This window comes from Lepisosteus platostomus, chromosome 5 (assembly GCF_059453375.1).
Source record: "Lepisosteus platostomus isolate fLepPlt1 chromosome 5, fLepPlt1.hap1, whole genome shotgun sequence".
NCBI classification, from domain to species: domain Eukaryota; kingdom Metazoa; phylum Chordata; class Actinopteri; order Semionotiformes; family Lepisosteidae; genus Lepisosteus; species Lepisosteus platostomus.
Genome location: NC_142615.1, coordinates 41,082,595 through 41,099,863, shown reverse-complemented (window position 1 = coordinate 41,099,863; position 17,269 = coordinate 41,082,595). Strand labels below are relative to the sequence as shown.

General features: G+C 44.0%; 1 protein-coding gene across 1 annotated transcript; it reads right to left on the bottom strand.

Annotated features, from left to right (window-relative positions):
• Positions 1 to 4,126: 4,126 nt before the first annotated feature.
• On the bottom strand, positions 4,127 to 16,557 carry LOC148666583 (uncharacterized). The gene is made up of 3 exons (XM_088632594.1): positions 8,539 to 16,557; positions 6,703 to 6,987; positions 4,127 to 5,087 (listed from the first exon to the last, which is right to left on the bottom strand). The coding sequence occupies exons 1-3, from the start codon at positions 8,675 to 8,677 to the stop codon at positions 4,813 to 4,815; spliced, it is 699 nt and encodes a 232-aa protein (XP_088488720.1). The 5' UTR covers positions 8,678 to 16,557; the 3' UTR covers positions 4,127 to 4,812.
• Positions 16,558 to 17,269: the final 712 nt, after the last annotated feature.

Here is a 17,269-nt window from a genome sequence, read left to right as displayed (position 1 = left end):
AGGAAACAATTTAACTTTACATTTTTATAATAATGTATTTCACACATACTGCACTGTAGTAGCTTTAAAAGCCATACAGTCTCATACGTAATACATACCTCCTGTACATACAGTAGATGGTAGCAGTAGCTCAATATAGAAAAATAAAAATTATACACAGTATTCCACCGTCTTCATAAATATTTTATGCATCAAATTTACTCTGTAACTTGCGGTGCTTATTTTGGAAAAGTGTTGATGTGCTTGTTCTAACTATATAAAGTTTATATACTTCATAAAAAGATCCTGGTCAGAGCAATCCTTTTGGCTGTAATTTTAACATTGTCTATATTTTGTCTTAATTCAAATTTCAGCAATGAGAAATCAGCAATTAACTTCAAATTATGATTATGAAAAATATTTCACATATACTGTACTGTAGTGGCTTTAAAACCATACAGTATCATGCTGTATTACAGTTATATATATAACTTACATACAATCTCACTGTCGTTCATTGCCGTGTGCGCTAACGTTTCAGTATATCTGTGTATCTTACTTCAGGAGATTGGCGTGTAAAGACTTGTGTTAAATTGCCCCACTGGGGTTAATAATGTATTTTGAATTGAATTAAACCAGTTGAACTGGTTTTAGCTCCCACTGTTAACACTATTCACATTTGCTTATTCATGTTTTTAATAATATCATTTAACATTGAACATGCTGTGATATTTAAAAAATAATAAAAAGTCAATACAGTATACAAAATATTTACTATTTACTTTTTTTTAAAAAGAGTCATTTGTTAAGAAAACTTGTGCCCTGTGTGGGAATAAACACAGATCTTCAGGGTCTGAGAGACATGAACCAATCCCACTGTACCAACACACCACTCAGAAACATACCTGAAATGGATAGATCAAAATGTTTCCAAAGTATTCATGAGTGAATGTCTCAGATTGATTTCCAAAGAAAGTGGACTACAGTAATACTACCAGTAATATAAATGGATTAAATGATTTTGAAGGAAAGGGTTAAGAGCACACTGTAGCACTTAGCTGTCTGGGCAAAGAAACTGCCTGAGGATTAACAGGAGCGTTAGATAAGGCTATGTGGCACTGAAATTTCGCCAGACTTAAAAATGGAAACCCACTGAAGCTCAGCAGGTGTGGCCAGTACCTGGATGGCAGACTCCTGGGAAAAACTAAGGATACTGCTGGAAGAGGTGTTAGTGGGGCCAGCAGGGGATGCTCATCCTATGGTCCACGTGGGTCCTAATGCCCCAGTATAGCGACAGGGACACTATACTATAAACTGGCGCTGTCCTGCAGATGAGAAATAAAACCGAGGTCCTGACTCTCTTTGGTCGTTAAAAATCCCAGGGCATTTCTCGAAAAGAGTAGGGGTGTAACCCCAGTGTCCTGGCAAAATTTCCCATTGGCCCTTACCAGGGCATTCTGGCGCACTATGGCTGCCGTTGCATCATCCAGGTGGGGCTGCACACTGGTGGTGGTGGAGGGGAGTCCCCATGACCTGTAAAGCACTTCGAGTGGAGTGTCTAGAAAAGTGCTATATAAACGTAAGCTATTATTATTATTAACACCTCACAGGCCAGACCCATCGTTCCCCTGCAGAAGAAAAAAGAAAAAAGAAACAGACTTTCCACTGGAAAAGCCTCCTAAAACGCCGCCAGACCTATTTTACACGAAAAGCCAGTGGGTGTCCGAATGAAACCCAAACACAATAAAAACAATACTGTGACTTGGCGGAGCTCAGGCGAAGACACACACGTTCACTTCGGTTAATTGCGTGATTGAAGCACAAGACGCAGAGCCGGACAGGAACAGGGCCTTGAAACCAAATGACGCAAACAAGAACGACGACCCTCAAACTAACAAGCCCTTTCGCCCAAAGCGGAAGGCGAAGCCGAGGCCAAAGGCGGAGCCACCAGAGAAACTAACTGTGCCGCTCATTGTTTCAGACTATGACCTACAGTACATTCCTGAGTATCCATCCTAAGATAAGGGGACAGGGCGTTTTTTATTAACACAGACCTCAACCGCCCTCGGCGGCCGTCACAGTTTTCGGCTTCGTTATCGAAGTTTCTCTCAACACTCGCCCAACCCGTCACATGAACGGGCAGCGAGGTGGTGTAGGTAAAATAGAGCAGGGGTCCCCCCAACTCGAGTTCTGGGGACCCCCCTACACACACACCCACGCCCGCTGTTTTTTATTCCACCCGAGGTCCTCAATTAAATAACTGAAATCAGATCTCACTGGACCCGCACGATAGGGGTTCAATCTGAGCTCGTTGTTTTCAGTTCAGTAGGAGGTCATGTTTTTCCCTGCTTAAGAAGCAAAATCTCATACCTCTGAGTGGAAGAAGAGAAGCTTGCAAATATTTTCAAAGCCAGACACAGCTGGATGAGCTCCTGCAGTCGGGACAGGAGGCTCTTTTTTACGCAGAGTGTGGTGGGGGATGGGAACAAGCTGCCCAGCCCTGTTGCTGAAGCTGATACCCTGGCTTCTCTCCAGACACATAATTTACTCACGAGTTGTTCCTTCACGATCGGTTTCCCCGTCTCCCCCCCCCCAGGAGCTGCGCGCAGTCCGCCCAGGCAACGCCGTCACCCTGCGCTGGGACATCCCCTACTGCCTGGAGACCCTGTGGTTGGCGCAGCGCGCCCGCTGCCCCCAGGTCGTGCTGGTCTGCTGGAGGCGCTGCAGCCTCTCCGCCCTGCTCGACTCGCCGCTGCGCTCCGTCTGCCTGCAGATCGAGAACGTCACCCAGGACGACCTGGCACTGTACTTCTGCTCCGACAGATTCGAAGGGGAAATCGCCTTCAGAAACGGAACCCTGCTCGTCTTCCCAGGTGGGAGATCTGGGGGGCTCAATGAGGCTGAACCTGGCTAGTCAGTGTGTCTGTTAATCAATCAGTGTGTCAGTGTGCCAGTTAATCAATCAGTGCACCAGTCAGTCTGTGGACCAGTGAGTCAATCAATCAGTGTGCCAGTTAGTCATTGTGCCAGTCAGTCACTCTAGTCAATCTGTCAGTTTGCACTAGTCAGTCTATCAATCTGTCCAAAGTGCTGTCTCTCACAGGGATACATCAGTAAAGGCCGACTCACCCCCCTCACCCAGTCTTGCCGCTCTGTTACAGGTTTGGCTGTCAAACCCGGGGCCTTCCCACTGTGCTGGGTCCTCCATGGCTGCACAGCTGTGACGCTGGCTGTGATCTGCTCCTGCTGCACCTACTGCCTCTCCCACCGACCAAGTCAGAGCACCTCGATCAGACCGGAGTACTGTGCCCACGTTCTGAAAAAGTTGTTCTTCATTCTTAGGGGAAAGAATTATACAGTACTGCCTGGCTGGAGGAACTGAGTCTCTTCAGTCTGAAGGGAGTGTCCCACACAGATAGGTTGGAGGAACTGAGTCTCTTCAGTCTGAAGGGAGTGTCCCACCCTGACCCTGATGAAACCAGAGGAAGCCCATGCAAATGGGGTGGGGGGGGGGGGACATGCAAACTCCACACAGACAGTCCCCCCAGGTCCAGAATTGAATTGTGCACCCCTGTGCCACTCTCCACTAAGAACTGTGCCACAGACATGACCTTAGCGAGTCACTTTGTGGATTTTCTTCTGTCAGTGCCCTCTCCTGGGGGGGTGGGGGTGGTGAAACTCCGATCGGCACATTTTGGAGCCCTCAGACACAATCTGAACTGCTTTCGAATGAAGGATTGTCATCGGGACTGCAGTCGCTGGTGAACCTGTGTGTGACGGGCTTGGATACGTGCAGAGACAGTGTCTGGGGTCTGATTTCTGAGTCCAACCAAATTTTCCAAAAAAGCTTCAATTGAAATACAGAGACAATTTTCAGGATAGATTTGGGCACAGCAGCACATCTGGATATCTCAGGCTGATTTAATACCCAAAATGCATTAAGAATGTTAACTGGAATGTTAATTTTTATTATCAAAAAAACAAAATCAGTCATAACGCTACAATGCCATTGGAGCCTCATAGAACATAGAAAGAAGTAAAACCCTTCAATGTACATCAACTTGTATTGACAAAATATTTAAAAAATACTGTCAATGTCATTGGTTCCAATTACAGTGTTGTTCATTTTTTTAAAAAAAGTTTAGTCTTGAGAAGCTACGCTCCTCGCTGGTAAACTGGCAAACGTTACAAGAGGTAAAAGTTCACAGAGCTCTAAAGATGTCTGGAGAACGGTCTGAGAGATCACGTTCACAGACCTCAGCACCTCTTCAGAAGTGTAGTGTTCTTGAAGTTGCACTGAAAAGCCCAAAAGTTCATCAGCAGCATCAACATGATCAGGATATATATTTGTACATCCAGGATATATCAGGATTATGGCACTGGGGCTAAGGATCTGCGCCTGAGGCTGGAAGGTTGCCAGTTCAAATCTCGCAGCCAGCAGAGGAATCCTCCTCCGTTGCGCCCCTGAGCAAGACCCTGCCCTCCTCCAGGGGTGCCGTATAAATTGCAGACCCTGTGCTCTGACCCCCAGCTTCTCTCCCCCTGTCTGTGTTTCTCACGGAGAGCAAGCTGGGGTCTGTAAAAAGACACATTCCTCATGCAAGAAACTGTATATGGTCAATAAACTGATCATATATCACGACATACAAATATCATGTCAACAGCTAAATACTGACTCCAGCTATGAGATCTGTCCAAATCTTTCCTCAGCAGCCTCCATCACAGCAGGAAGAAGAAATCCCCTTGTTTCAAGGCTCTGAATGAGCGCGGTGCTTTTAAAGACCTTATTTATTACAAAACCACCAGTTCTAACAAGGAAAATGCTGCCCTTTTTCAAAACTCTGTCCCTCGGGGGACAGGACAAGCGTCCAGTCCGGCCCTCTTCGGAGATACCGGGTGTGAAAGGGAGGGAGTCAGTGCCATCGCCGAGTCTCCCCTCTCTGGCTGTGCCTCCTCTCCCGTCTCTCCATCGTCGCCATCTCTGACGGCAGAGTCCTGTCTCCCGCCTGATTCTCTCTCCTTCTTTTTATAGTACAGACCAGCCAGGACACCCAGGGCAGACAGGACAGTCAGGACAGGGATGAGGTAGGAGAGGACATGAGCTCGCCCTGGAGGAGATGGTCATGTGAGACCAGAGGAGAAGAGAAAGATAAAAATGAATAATTCTTTTATTATAATTCACTTTCCTGGACACTCCACTCGGAGCTCTTTACAGGTCATGGGGATCCCACTACGTCCACCAGTGTGCAGCCCCACCTGGATGATGCTCCAGTCCGCTCAGCACACACCAGCTCTCAGTGGGGAGGAGAGCAGAGGGATGAAGCCAGTTCAGAGATGGGGGTTATTAGGAATCCATGATGGGTAAAGACCAGGGGGGAAATTTGGCCAGGACATCAGGGTAACACCCCTACTCTTCTCGAGAGTCACCCTGGGATTGTTAATGACCACAGAGAGTCAGGACCTCGGTTTGACATCTCATCCGAAGGATGGCGCCCGTTTACAGTCCAGTGTCTCCCGTCACTATACTGGGGCATCAGGACCCACACAGACCGCAGGGTGAGCGCCCCCTACTGGCCCCACTAACACCTCCTCCAGAAGCAACCTTTTTCCCCAGGAGGTCTCCCCTCCAGGTACTGACCAGACTCACACTTGCTGAGCTCCAGTGGGAGCTGCAGGGTGATGTGGCTGCTGGCTTGAAAGATTAGAAATATCCAGTCTGTTTGATTCTCCACCTCAGAGCAGAGGAGCAGACAAACCACACTCCCACAAATCACACACTGTGGCTTCAAAACAGGGAGACGGGCAGGGTGTCTAACCAGAGGGAGAAGGAAAAACATCTCTTGCAGGGCTCAGACAGCAACTCTAAACTGAGGGGAGGAGAAATGACTTATAGAGGGGAATTTTCTCCCATAAAAACAGTGTAAACATTGTTGAGTGTGTTTCTCTTGTAGCTACCACGTACAGGACAGAGGGTCCTGATATAAATTCAGGTTCAGAATAATGCACCTCACAGAAAAAGAGGAACCAGTATCCATAAGAAATAATATAATTAGCTGTACTTTTGTGTAGCTGGATGCTGGGTGCTTTTCTGTTTCGAATGAAGACCACAGGTAATATATAATTAGGTTGAGATTCATTCCCAACATACAGCCCAGACAAGGGTATATATATGTACCTATAGCTCACAAAAAAAACAGTACATAGATATAGGGACACCAACTCCTTTTGATCACACCTCGATCCACTGACCAGTGTTAAGAATTCAAATGTTTGACACTGGGGCATAACAATTCATAATCTACGTCAATAGCACTGCCTACAAGAAGAAGAATTTTGAATGTCAAATTCTGATCTTCACAGTTTTTTTTCATTTCTAGAAACAAATAACCCATGAAGCACCTACGTTTCCGGCTTTTGGTGCCTTGCCTGGAGAATTTTGATGTCAGTGTGAAACGAGAGTGATTCCTACCGCTTCTAGAACATGTATAAGATGACAGTCCTGAGGGGTGTTTCCCCATTTGGCAGGGACTACAGCTCCCACAGTGCTTTGCACCCACACTGTTCATATTGAGGGCACAGTTCTGTTTCAAATGCACTATCCGACAGAGCTGCAGATGCACATCGTTCGGCCTTTGGAGAGGGTTCAGGCCAGGCACAAGCTAAACTCCACATGCTTCCCAGCTGCATTCTGGAAAAAACTCTCGGATACCAGATTTTACTCACCTCCCACATTGACTGTCACAGTGCTGATAGTGTTTCCTTGAAGGTCCCTCACTGTGTAGCTGCCCTGATCAGCTGGAGTGAGGGAGCACAGTGTAAGAGAGCTGTTCTGCACTGACACTCTGTCTCTATACTGGGGGACACAGCTGGCTGTGCTGTTCTGGACAGAACACACTGAGGTCCAGTTTCCACCTCCTGCAGGATCAAACAGCACCTCCACTGGCTCTCCAGTGAACAGAGGGACAGACAGAGAGGCTCCAGGCTGCAGGGTGACAGTGACTCTGTGAGCTGAAAGACAATCAGGACAGAGGATGATTCACCCAGCTGTGTCTTGAGAGAAGCCAGGGTATCGGCTTCAACAACAGGGCTGGGCAGCTTGTTCCCCACCCCCACCCCCCTCTGTGTACAGAAGAGCCTCCTGTCCTGACTGGAGGAGCTCATCCAGCTGTGTCTGGAGAGAAGCCAGGGTATCTGCCTCAACAACAGGGCTGGGCAGCTTGTTCCACACCCCCACCACTAGTTACATGTACTTCCACGTAGTTTCCACAACAAATTAAAGTTACTAGAATTGATACCTATAAGCAAAAACCCCAGCAGTGGACAAGACAGGAAGTTTAAAAAGGAGGATAAACATACATTCATTCCAGCTGACAATACATTCTCCGTTTTAGAAAATCAGACTTCACACAAAAAACGTTGCCTCAGTCTTGTTCTGCACTGTTGGTCAACAATAATTGCTGCTACGTGATGCTTGTGGTGACCGTTCTAATTAGGGCTGGGCGATATGGCCAAAAACATTATCACGATAAAAATTGTCATATCAGTCGATATCGATAATTATCATAATAAAAAACAAATCATTATTTCTTTCAAGTTTAAAAGCAATTTTTTTCTCCTGAGTGAAAGTTGAAGAAACCAGACAGTTAATTGGTAAATTAAACAACTTTTTATTTTAAGAACACAACAAACACATGCCAAACAGCAGAAACATTAAACAAATCTGAGGTAGAGAGTATTCAGGTCTTTTTTACGTCAAAATATGCATGAGTAAAATTTACAAAATAAATATCTTAATAGAAAAATTAAATACTGCAGTGTGATCAAACACACATAGAAGATGGCTCAGACTGCAATGTTTAAAGTGCTCTGTTTTATGTCTGATCGTAAAAAGCCGAAATATCTCCAAATGACCGAAGTTGAATGACCTGTTCTGTTGACAATGTCATCGTTCTTCGAGCTGGTCGTTGGCAGCACTACATTTGCTTCAGTGTCACTCATTTCTCCACTCTAACTACAATCCTGTCAGCCACCACCGTGTGGGTAAACAACACCACGTTAGCTGCCCGGTCTGCAACACGCACGCACACTCGCGCAGTATTTTGTGTGCATGCGCATGTCATGCAAAAAGCATAAACATATATATCAACATTTATCGAAGTTTTGTTAAAATTATATCACGATAATTATCTTTATCGAATTATCGCCCAGCACTTGTTCTAATCCTCAATAAAACTTTCAAACAAGATATCGATCCTAGAGAAAATATTGCATCATACTGTAAGTGAAGATTGTAGCAGACAAGAAGAAACTGCTCTGTTCATATCCCGGATGGAGTTTCTGGTGATCAGCTGATCAAACCAGGGACATGCTGGGATACAAACAATTTCGGTCTTTGTCTGCTCAGACAGGACAGTGGCTGTTGTGAGGAGAGGACTCTGGAATAAAGTATTATAATCGGTGATTATAATCTTCTTTGGGACCAGAAGAATTTTTGCCCAAACAACACTGATATTTCCAAAATGATTTACTTATGGACGACAAAAGGAGACCCATACATACCTAGAACAGCCAGGTCCACCCTCTGAAGTAAGTGCTCCTTATCGGCTATGAGGTAACACATGTAGATCTGGCCATCAGAGAAGGTGGTGTGGTGGACGGTCAGAGAGAAATCCCCCTGGCTGATCTTCTCCCGGGACATCTCGGTTTTGTTCTGGAACCTGTTGTCAGGATAGCCCTTCCCACTGTCATGGAAATATAACTATCAAGGAAGCCACAAGAGAGAGTTCTCACCTGAGTAAGGTCTTTATTTCAATATTGCAATATTGGGAGCCCTGCTGCCACTTCGCAAAGTGCAACCAGAGACTCAATTTGTTACTAGCAGTACAGGGTTTTTATAAGACGTTGCGCTGTAAAAAAGTTCAGGACTTGGTCCCTTCTAAAACTTCCCCTTTCTCTAAGAGAAAACAGATTACATCATAGAGCGAGAGAAGAAAAACTAGATTTGTTATTCAAAGCTTATCAGTTACTTTCAGCTAATTCTAATGACCCAGACAGCATATATTGTTTTGGTACATTGTCTTCTAAACTAACCTAAACAGTGTACTTTGTTGACGAACTGTTTTCTAAAATTCTGCACATACTGTAGCACAGCAGTTACATCCTTGAAATATATTATCTAAAAGCACCAATATATTTTTTCAAAGCTCTCTACATTTTTAAGAATCAATTTACTTATTAGATTTCCACTTCAATTCCCTCCTTTTTATTCTTGAAAATGATTAAAAGTTAGATTCTTCATATGGACTCCCAGGAGGCTCCCATACTTCGGATTCTTGCGTTCCTATCAGAACATACTGATGTGCAAACATATTCATTACCATATTTCAAAGCATTGGAATAATATATTTTGTACAGCAACACAAAAACAGAAAGACAAGTATCACAGCTACTATAATCGGTGTTAGTAACTTAAAGAAAACATTCCTCCTGGCCCAAACAGTGATTCTAACCAGGAGAGAAATGGGTGCGGCTGTAGAATGAGGCATTAAAGCACATACATAACAAGATGCATTACATTTCTTTAACTTTACAGTATGATTTATAAATTTATACCACAAATTACTCATATCCCCCTCATTATCAGTTTCATTCAGCCAGTTTGTATACAAAGAGGCTTCGCGTTTAGATTCTTCCTCTTTCTGGGTGGTGACAGGCTTCCACATAAAAAGGAAAAAGGCTGTGCACATCAGTCCCAAGCATGTGATCCCCATCTGTCCTTGTGGAGACATCACTCCTGCTCTTTGCTCAGTTCATTTGTGACCTTTTTACAGTGGGAAGCATGAATTCAGGGCACCTGGCACGGCCCCCTCCACCTGAGCGAACACCATTTCTTTTTCCTGTCTTTCACCAGAATCCAGTCTCCTTATTCACGCATTAGTTCTTACAGCACAGGTAAATCCCAGGCAGCATTTTTCTTAGGGGTTTTTTACAAGATTGGTCAACAGCTGGGTAATAACTCTTAGAAAAATCTACACATTGTTCCACTGCCTCAGCTGTGCCGTTTTGCAGAACAATTCTAGCTGAAGTTGTAAAATTTCTCTTTGGTCCGTTCCTGCAAAACATCTTATTATGAACAAACAAACCATAATAATAATTAGCATCTAGGGGAATCACTCCCAAGGGTATGCCCCCTTAAAACTATATTGTTCTACCCATCAGGTTCTGCCACTAGATAAGAGAACCTTTCCCATGAAATCATTTTTTGACCTTCATGATCCCTTCAGGGCGTACAATTAGCACAGAAGCAGCAGCTTTAGTCCACATGTTTTTCAAGCAGGATATTAACAGTATGATCATAACGAATAATACCAGACACACAAATGTGTATTGAACCAGAGACCCTCTCCAGGTTCCTAGCACAGACTGTAGCCATGCACCAATGCCCCAATTATCTGGATTATAATTATGATATATATTTTTCTTCATCATAGATGTGCTTTGCTAAGTCATTCATTTGCTAATAATTGTCTAGAATACAAGTACTGTTTAGTCTTTGCTCACCTAAACAGCTGTCTATCACCCTAATAGAGAATGGCCTAAACTGTGATTATAGCGAGGAGCATACAGTTATTTCCATTCTAATACATCTGAGTTACACTCAGACTAAAAGCAGGGCTATTTACCCATGCCAATAAACCTAAATAATCACCTCTATCAAAGGGGATTACTCCCATGAGCATCTTTTATAGCAATACAATCCCAACATGAGCTCTGATTATTATTTGTGGCTGACTGATAAAGTATTGATTCCATATCCCCATTTTATCAAAGTAAAGCTCCTTACACTTAACAGGTACACTGTCGCCCCCCCTCAGGAAGGTCAACAAACACAGAAACAGTGACAATATAATAATTAATGTTCACTCAGTCTCTGGTGCAGTGGTTCGGTGTCGGCGCAATGCGTAGATCCAGCGATCTCGTCCTGTCACTCAGATGGCAGAGTCGGTAGTCAGTTGCACTTGATATGGTCCTTCCCAGCAGGGTTGCAACATCTGGCAGGGTATATCTTCCTCACCACACCCACTCGCCAGGTATCAGGTCGTGTCTTCCCTCTACTGGAGGTCTCCAAGCGTCCAGCACCTATTCACCAGCCCCATGCACCACTTCAATTAACAACCTACAATACTACAATAGAGAATTAGCAAATTCAACAATCCATTAGCCAAATTCATCCCTCCAGGAAGGGATTCGTTGATTGGCTTGTGATGATATCAAACAGGCTCTATTACACAGTTCTGTTTGATCCAGCCCGCATTCCATGGCATTCCTTCAGTCTGGTGTCTAGTCGATCTTTTAGAGTTCTGTTCCTTCATTCCACTGTTCCAGCAGACTGAGGGTGATCTCAGTCCATCTCACCCCGAATAATCCAGCCACAGCCTGTCCCTTGATCATAATACAAGCGGTAGGGCAGTGCCCACCGAGGGCTTACTGTATCTCTGTCATCAAGTGTTTGGTAGTCACAGAGGCAGTGACAGCAACCCACTGGGAAAACAGATTATAAGAGCCAAGGTTTCCCTTTACAATTGTAAATTGTAAACATTTGCTACTGCATGAAACGTTTCTCAGGAGCAGGCCTTTTGAGCTGTAGCACCTGCACCTGAACTGTAGTTGAGTTCCTTTGATAAGCATCACATTGAGATACCGCATAAGTGGCTACTGCTTCAAACACGGTCCCCACCCAGGTTTGGGTAACCAGCACGCCATTTGACTCACACCCAGGTGTCCGACAGAGTCCATTTGTCGAGCTACAAAGGGCATTAGGCTGTGAGGCATGCAGGGCGTCCAGTGTGCTGGCAGCACCACACTCTTTTCTAACCATGTCCTTTTCTCTGCTTTAGAGGCCTCAGCCTGAATATCCTGTAGCTGTCCCCTTTTCACCAACAGAGGTCTCACAGGGGTCTCAGACTCCTGTTCTACCAGTATTGCTCACCTGACAGCTGCATCTGCAAAGTTGTTCCCTCGAGTTACTGGAAACATTTCTTTATTATGTGATTTACACTTTACCACAGCTACTTCAGTCAGCAGCTGCAAAGCTTCTAACAGTTCAGAGACAAACCCAGCATTTTTAACTGGAGTCCCTGCCATGTTGGGGAAATCCCTATTCCTTCACTGCCATCCAAAACTGTGGCATACACCAAATGTATATATCCAGTCTATATAAATTGCTACAATTTTCCATTCAGCATATTTACAAGTTTCAATTAAATCTTTTCATAGTCTGCTAGTTCTACACCAGATTATTCACAGTTTATACAGCCAGGCAGGTAGCCTGCACAACACATAAACACGGCCCCTTGGCCACCGCATCGAGGGGTCCTGAATAATAATAAACCCACCAGACGATGCCTAACTCCATGCTCCTGCACCAGCACAACGGCTCACAACCCATTTCTTTCACTTACATACAGATTACATACAGATGATCCATCTGAGGGAATCCAGTCCAGGGCCAGTACCTGCAAGAAAGCTTGTTTCAAAACATCAAAAACGGTTTCTGCTGCAGGGGACAAGGCAATTTTGTCTTTAGACTGCACTACCCCCCTTAAACCAATACGTCACTAGACAAGCTCGTTCTGAGAAGGCATTCACCCTGGCTTTATCATGTAGTTGGTTTTATACTCCTTTTTTTTCCTCTCAAGATCCAATACTTGGAGTAGCCCGGCCTTATGGATTCCCTCATTAGGTAAAACAATCACAATATCACATAACTCTATTGAGTTAGGTTTACATAAATGCTATTTCATGCAGTAATTCCTTATAAAATGCTGCAGTCTGGCCTAAAATAGGTCTGGGGTGTCCCCCACCCACATCAGTAGTTGAAACTGTACATCTTTACCCAAGCAGACTGTGACAGCTTATATTTGCTTTAAACACAACCCTTGCACTCCTTCTCCTGTAGCCTCCTGTTACCCGTTAGAAAACGTTATATCACATCTTTATGCTGTTTTAGTCTAAAAACAGGACAGCTGTGCTCCTGTGTCCCCCAGTTACTGCACACTGTAAGATTATTTCACTTTTATTTAAATCCTGAGATAAATTTAGGAAGGCTACAGAGGGGTTTACTAGATTAAAACTGTTAGTTCACACACGGCTCTCGTTTCAGCTTCTGACATGTTCTTTAATTGTGAAATCAAGCCTCTTTCTTCCAATTTCTCCAAAAAACACATTTTTTTTAGTAACTGCACACCAGCTTATTAGTAGTTTTGTCTTTGAGGTTTTATATCTCGGTATAACATTAAAGTCGCACAATAATTTCGACAAACTGGCGGCTCCCTTTTCTCCTCCTTGGGAGTCTTTTTACCTCCCATTTGCAGCGCTCGCACTTCTGCATGCATGCTTCGCAAGTTATTAAATCAAATCTGTCTCCGCTGTCCGTAATATCAGGAAAGCATAGTTGTACATTCTTGGCAACATCAGGTTTTAACACACTCAAGTAAATTTGTTTTATTACAGTGGAAGTATCTTCATTCACTTCCTTTTCATCGGCTAACCCCGAGTATACTATCCATAAAGCTATAAACCTTTCTGTAAAATCTGAAAACATCCTCACTTCCTTCTGCTGACATGCTGTTACTTTTCTCTAATCAGTTTTCGGTGGGTAATGCTCTTTCAAAAATCTCCACACTAATTCCCACCCTTCTCCCAGATTCTCTCTTAAGGCGTTCTATTTCTTCTTTTGCTTTTTCTTTTTCTACATATACAACTTCGTTTCGTTCAGCCATTGCTTTTAGCTTTTCCATCAGGGATTTTTGCGTCTCATCTATGATATTCTGTTGAATTCTCAAATATTCCTCTATTGTTTATTTTTATCCAAATGTTCATACACTTTTCTACATTCCTGTTCAGCCTAAATTCCGTCTGACAGTCAATATTTCTTTTAAATTTCACTTTGGATTAATCAAACTTTTTTTTTTCCCTTCACACCAAACCTTTTTCACGTCTCCCACGCGCCCCATGGAATCCCCCAGTCGAGACAAACTGACGAAATATCACAATACGGGAACACGGACCAGGTTCCAAATCCTGGCTTTAAACACACAGTTGAATCGAGTTACCATTTTCGGCTCTTCTGCGAGTACAGTTCTAGTTACTACCTTCAGCCGTACTGCAGTCGTGTACCAGGATGCAACACCTCGATTTTTTCGCACGGGCAGGGCGAGATGCTATTCCTTCAGCAATCCCTCTTTTTCTACCCCACCTTCACAAAACAGGCATCTAAAAACACATACACCATTAACTCATTTTTCTGTTGTACTTGCTTCAGCTTCATTAAAACCCTGAACCCACCACAGCAACATGGAGAGGACAAGGGACTTTTTAGAAAAGAGGAGTCCTTACCTCTTTTTAGAAGCGGCCGCCTAACTTTTCCTCTCCATGTCCGTGTGGTTTAATTTAGATGGATACTTCTTCATCATTTGGGTCACGTATCCGCCAATCTGCCTCCTCCATTTTAGAGGACATTGTAAACCTTAAGGAACAATATGATCTAGCAACAAGGTTATGTCACTGTAATTAGGCTTAAGACAATCAAGAACAAGGTGCTTGCCTTTCTTCTAAATTCTTTACGATCATCAGGCAATTTAGGAAAAGACTTAACTAATGCAAATAATTCAATAGGAGACCAATGTCAATGTACATATGCCGGAGTTCCTTCTGGACCTGGAAAAGTGCACATTGGCATTTCACGAACAAGTGAAAAGGCTTTGGCTCCTGACCGCTTTCTAATTTCGGTGGAGACTTTTTCTTTCTAGTACGTATGGCCATGACTTTAGCAGCTTGCTGTTCTTTACTTTCAAGACTAGTCTTTTTTTGAAGCTTCCCATTATTTCTGTGATTCCTCTTTCCATTACATAAGTTTTCCAATTCAATTTCTTTCCTTTCTTCTCTTTCTCTTCTAAGTTTCCCCTTCTTCAGGAAACTTCTTTTTTCTAATTCAACTTTCCTCTGTTCATTCTGATTCACTTATAAAGATCCTTCATAGTTATGGGCCCCTAATTATCATATATAAATTATGTGCAAGTTCCCTTACACCTATTACCCTAGCTTTACAGTTCATGAACATAATTTTTTTTTTTTTTTTTACTCTAACCCAGGCTATAATTGTTTCTCTGAATTTGTTGTACATGTACTTTTGCTGGACTGCTCGGTCCCATTTTCGTCTCTGAATTTTAATTTCCCATTTTTACCGATCGGTGCCTTACTTAGAACCTTATCACATTAACTACTCCGCAGAGCAAAAACCACACGTCTGTGTTAAGATAAGTTCTTTATATGAGTCCTGGACTCATCAAACCCGCGTGAGAACACCCCTGTGGCTCGCTTCTCAAACTATTAATTTTAAAGGATCACTTACTGAAGTCAGACAGCTGCCAATTCTCCAGACGCATCTCTGGAAGGATAAACAGTTTATCCTCCGAGGTTCGTCCAATTTGCTAAAATTGTCCGGGTCCGGATGGAGTTTCAGCAGCCGTTCGCGCTCAGGTTTGTGATCCCGGACGAGCCCCCAAATTGTCATGGAAATATAACTATCAAGGAAGCCACAAGAGAGAGTTCTCACCTGAGTAAGGTCTTTATTTCAATATTGCAATATTGGGAGCCCTGCTGCCACTTCGCAAAGTGCAACCAGAGACTCAATTTGTTACTAGCAGTACAGGGTTTTTATAAGACGTTGCGCTGTAAAAAAGTTCAGGACTTGGTCCCTTCTAAAACTTCCCCTTTCTCTAAGAGAAAACAGATTACATCATAGAGCGAGAGAAGAAAAACTAGATTTGTTATCCAAAGCTTATCAGTTACTTTCAGCTAATTCTAATGACCCAGACAGCATATATTGTTTTGGTACATTGTCTTCTAAACTAACCTAAACAGTGTACTTTGTTGACGAACTGTTTTCTAAAATTCTGCACGTACTGTAGCACAGCAGTTACATCCTTGAAATATATTATCTAAAAGCACCAATATATTTTTTCAAAGCTCTCTACATTTTTAAGAATCAATTTACTTATTAGATTTCCACTTCACCACCCACGAACACGTAGACAAGGTAATCCAGGGTTTCTCAGAAAACGTGGAGTGCGTCTTCAGGGATCCCAAGGATGTAGGGTTCTCCATCGCAGAGCAGAGTGACCGAATCCACGAATTTTGCCGTGTTCCAAGGAGACTGGGCGACGGGGGAAAAAAAAGCAAGGACGTGTGAGGGAATTTTGGAATAAATTCAATCCCTCCGTCTTCTGATCACTATTTCCAATTCAGAGTTGCGGGGGATAGCAGAGCCCATCCCAGCATGCAACAGGGTACAGACCACACGAGACGCCAGGCACACGCTGGGGCAGACACACACTGCTGGGACACACATTCACACCCAGAAGCCAATTCCACCCACCAGCATGCATCTGGGCTTGTCAGAGAAAACCGGGACACCACTAACCACTGCACCCATATATCCAACAGTACATCCAATCTGGAGCTGGTGGGCTCACGGACACTTGCACTGTCCCATCAACCAACAGAAACGGGATGAGGCTCATCTAAATAAGGGGTCTCAAACCCTGGCCCTGAAGAACCTCAATCCAGTTCGAGATGTAGTCTGGGATCCCAGTCCAGTCAGTCCAGGGGTCTGTGACCTCTGGTCCGGTTAGTCCAGGGCTCCCCAAAAGCTGCCTCACCTGATGATAGAATCGGCAACAGAATCCATGTGGTTGACCTGTAATAACAATAACAATAATTCCTTAAATTTAAAAGTGGACATTCCATTCAAAGAGCTTTATAGGTCATGCGGATCCCCTCCACCCCCACCAGTGTGCAGCCCCACCTGGATGATGCTCCAGTCTGCTCAGAACAAACCTGCTCTCAGTGGGGAGGAGAGCAGAGTGATGAAGCCAGTTCAGAGATGGGGGTTATTAGGAGGCCATGATTGGTACTCTTTTCCAGGAACGCCCTGGGATTTTTAATAACCACAGAGAGTCAGGACCTCGGTTTTACAATACGTCTCATCCTTTTTACAGTCCATTGTCCCCCGTCACTTTACTGGGGCATCAGGACCCACACAGAACTCAGGGTGAGCGCCCCCTGCTGGCCCCACTAACCGCTCTCCCAGCAGCAGCCTCAGCTTTTCCCAGGAGTCTCCCCTCCAGGTAGTGGCCAGGAGTTACTGTCATGTGTTACCATTCCTCTCTGCCTCTGAACTGAACAAAATATTAAATAATATTATTTGATAACAAAAATGACAAAACAC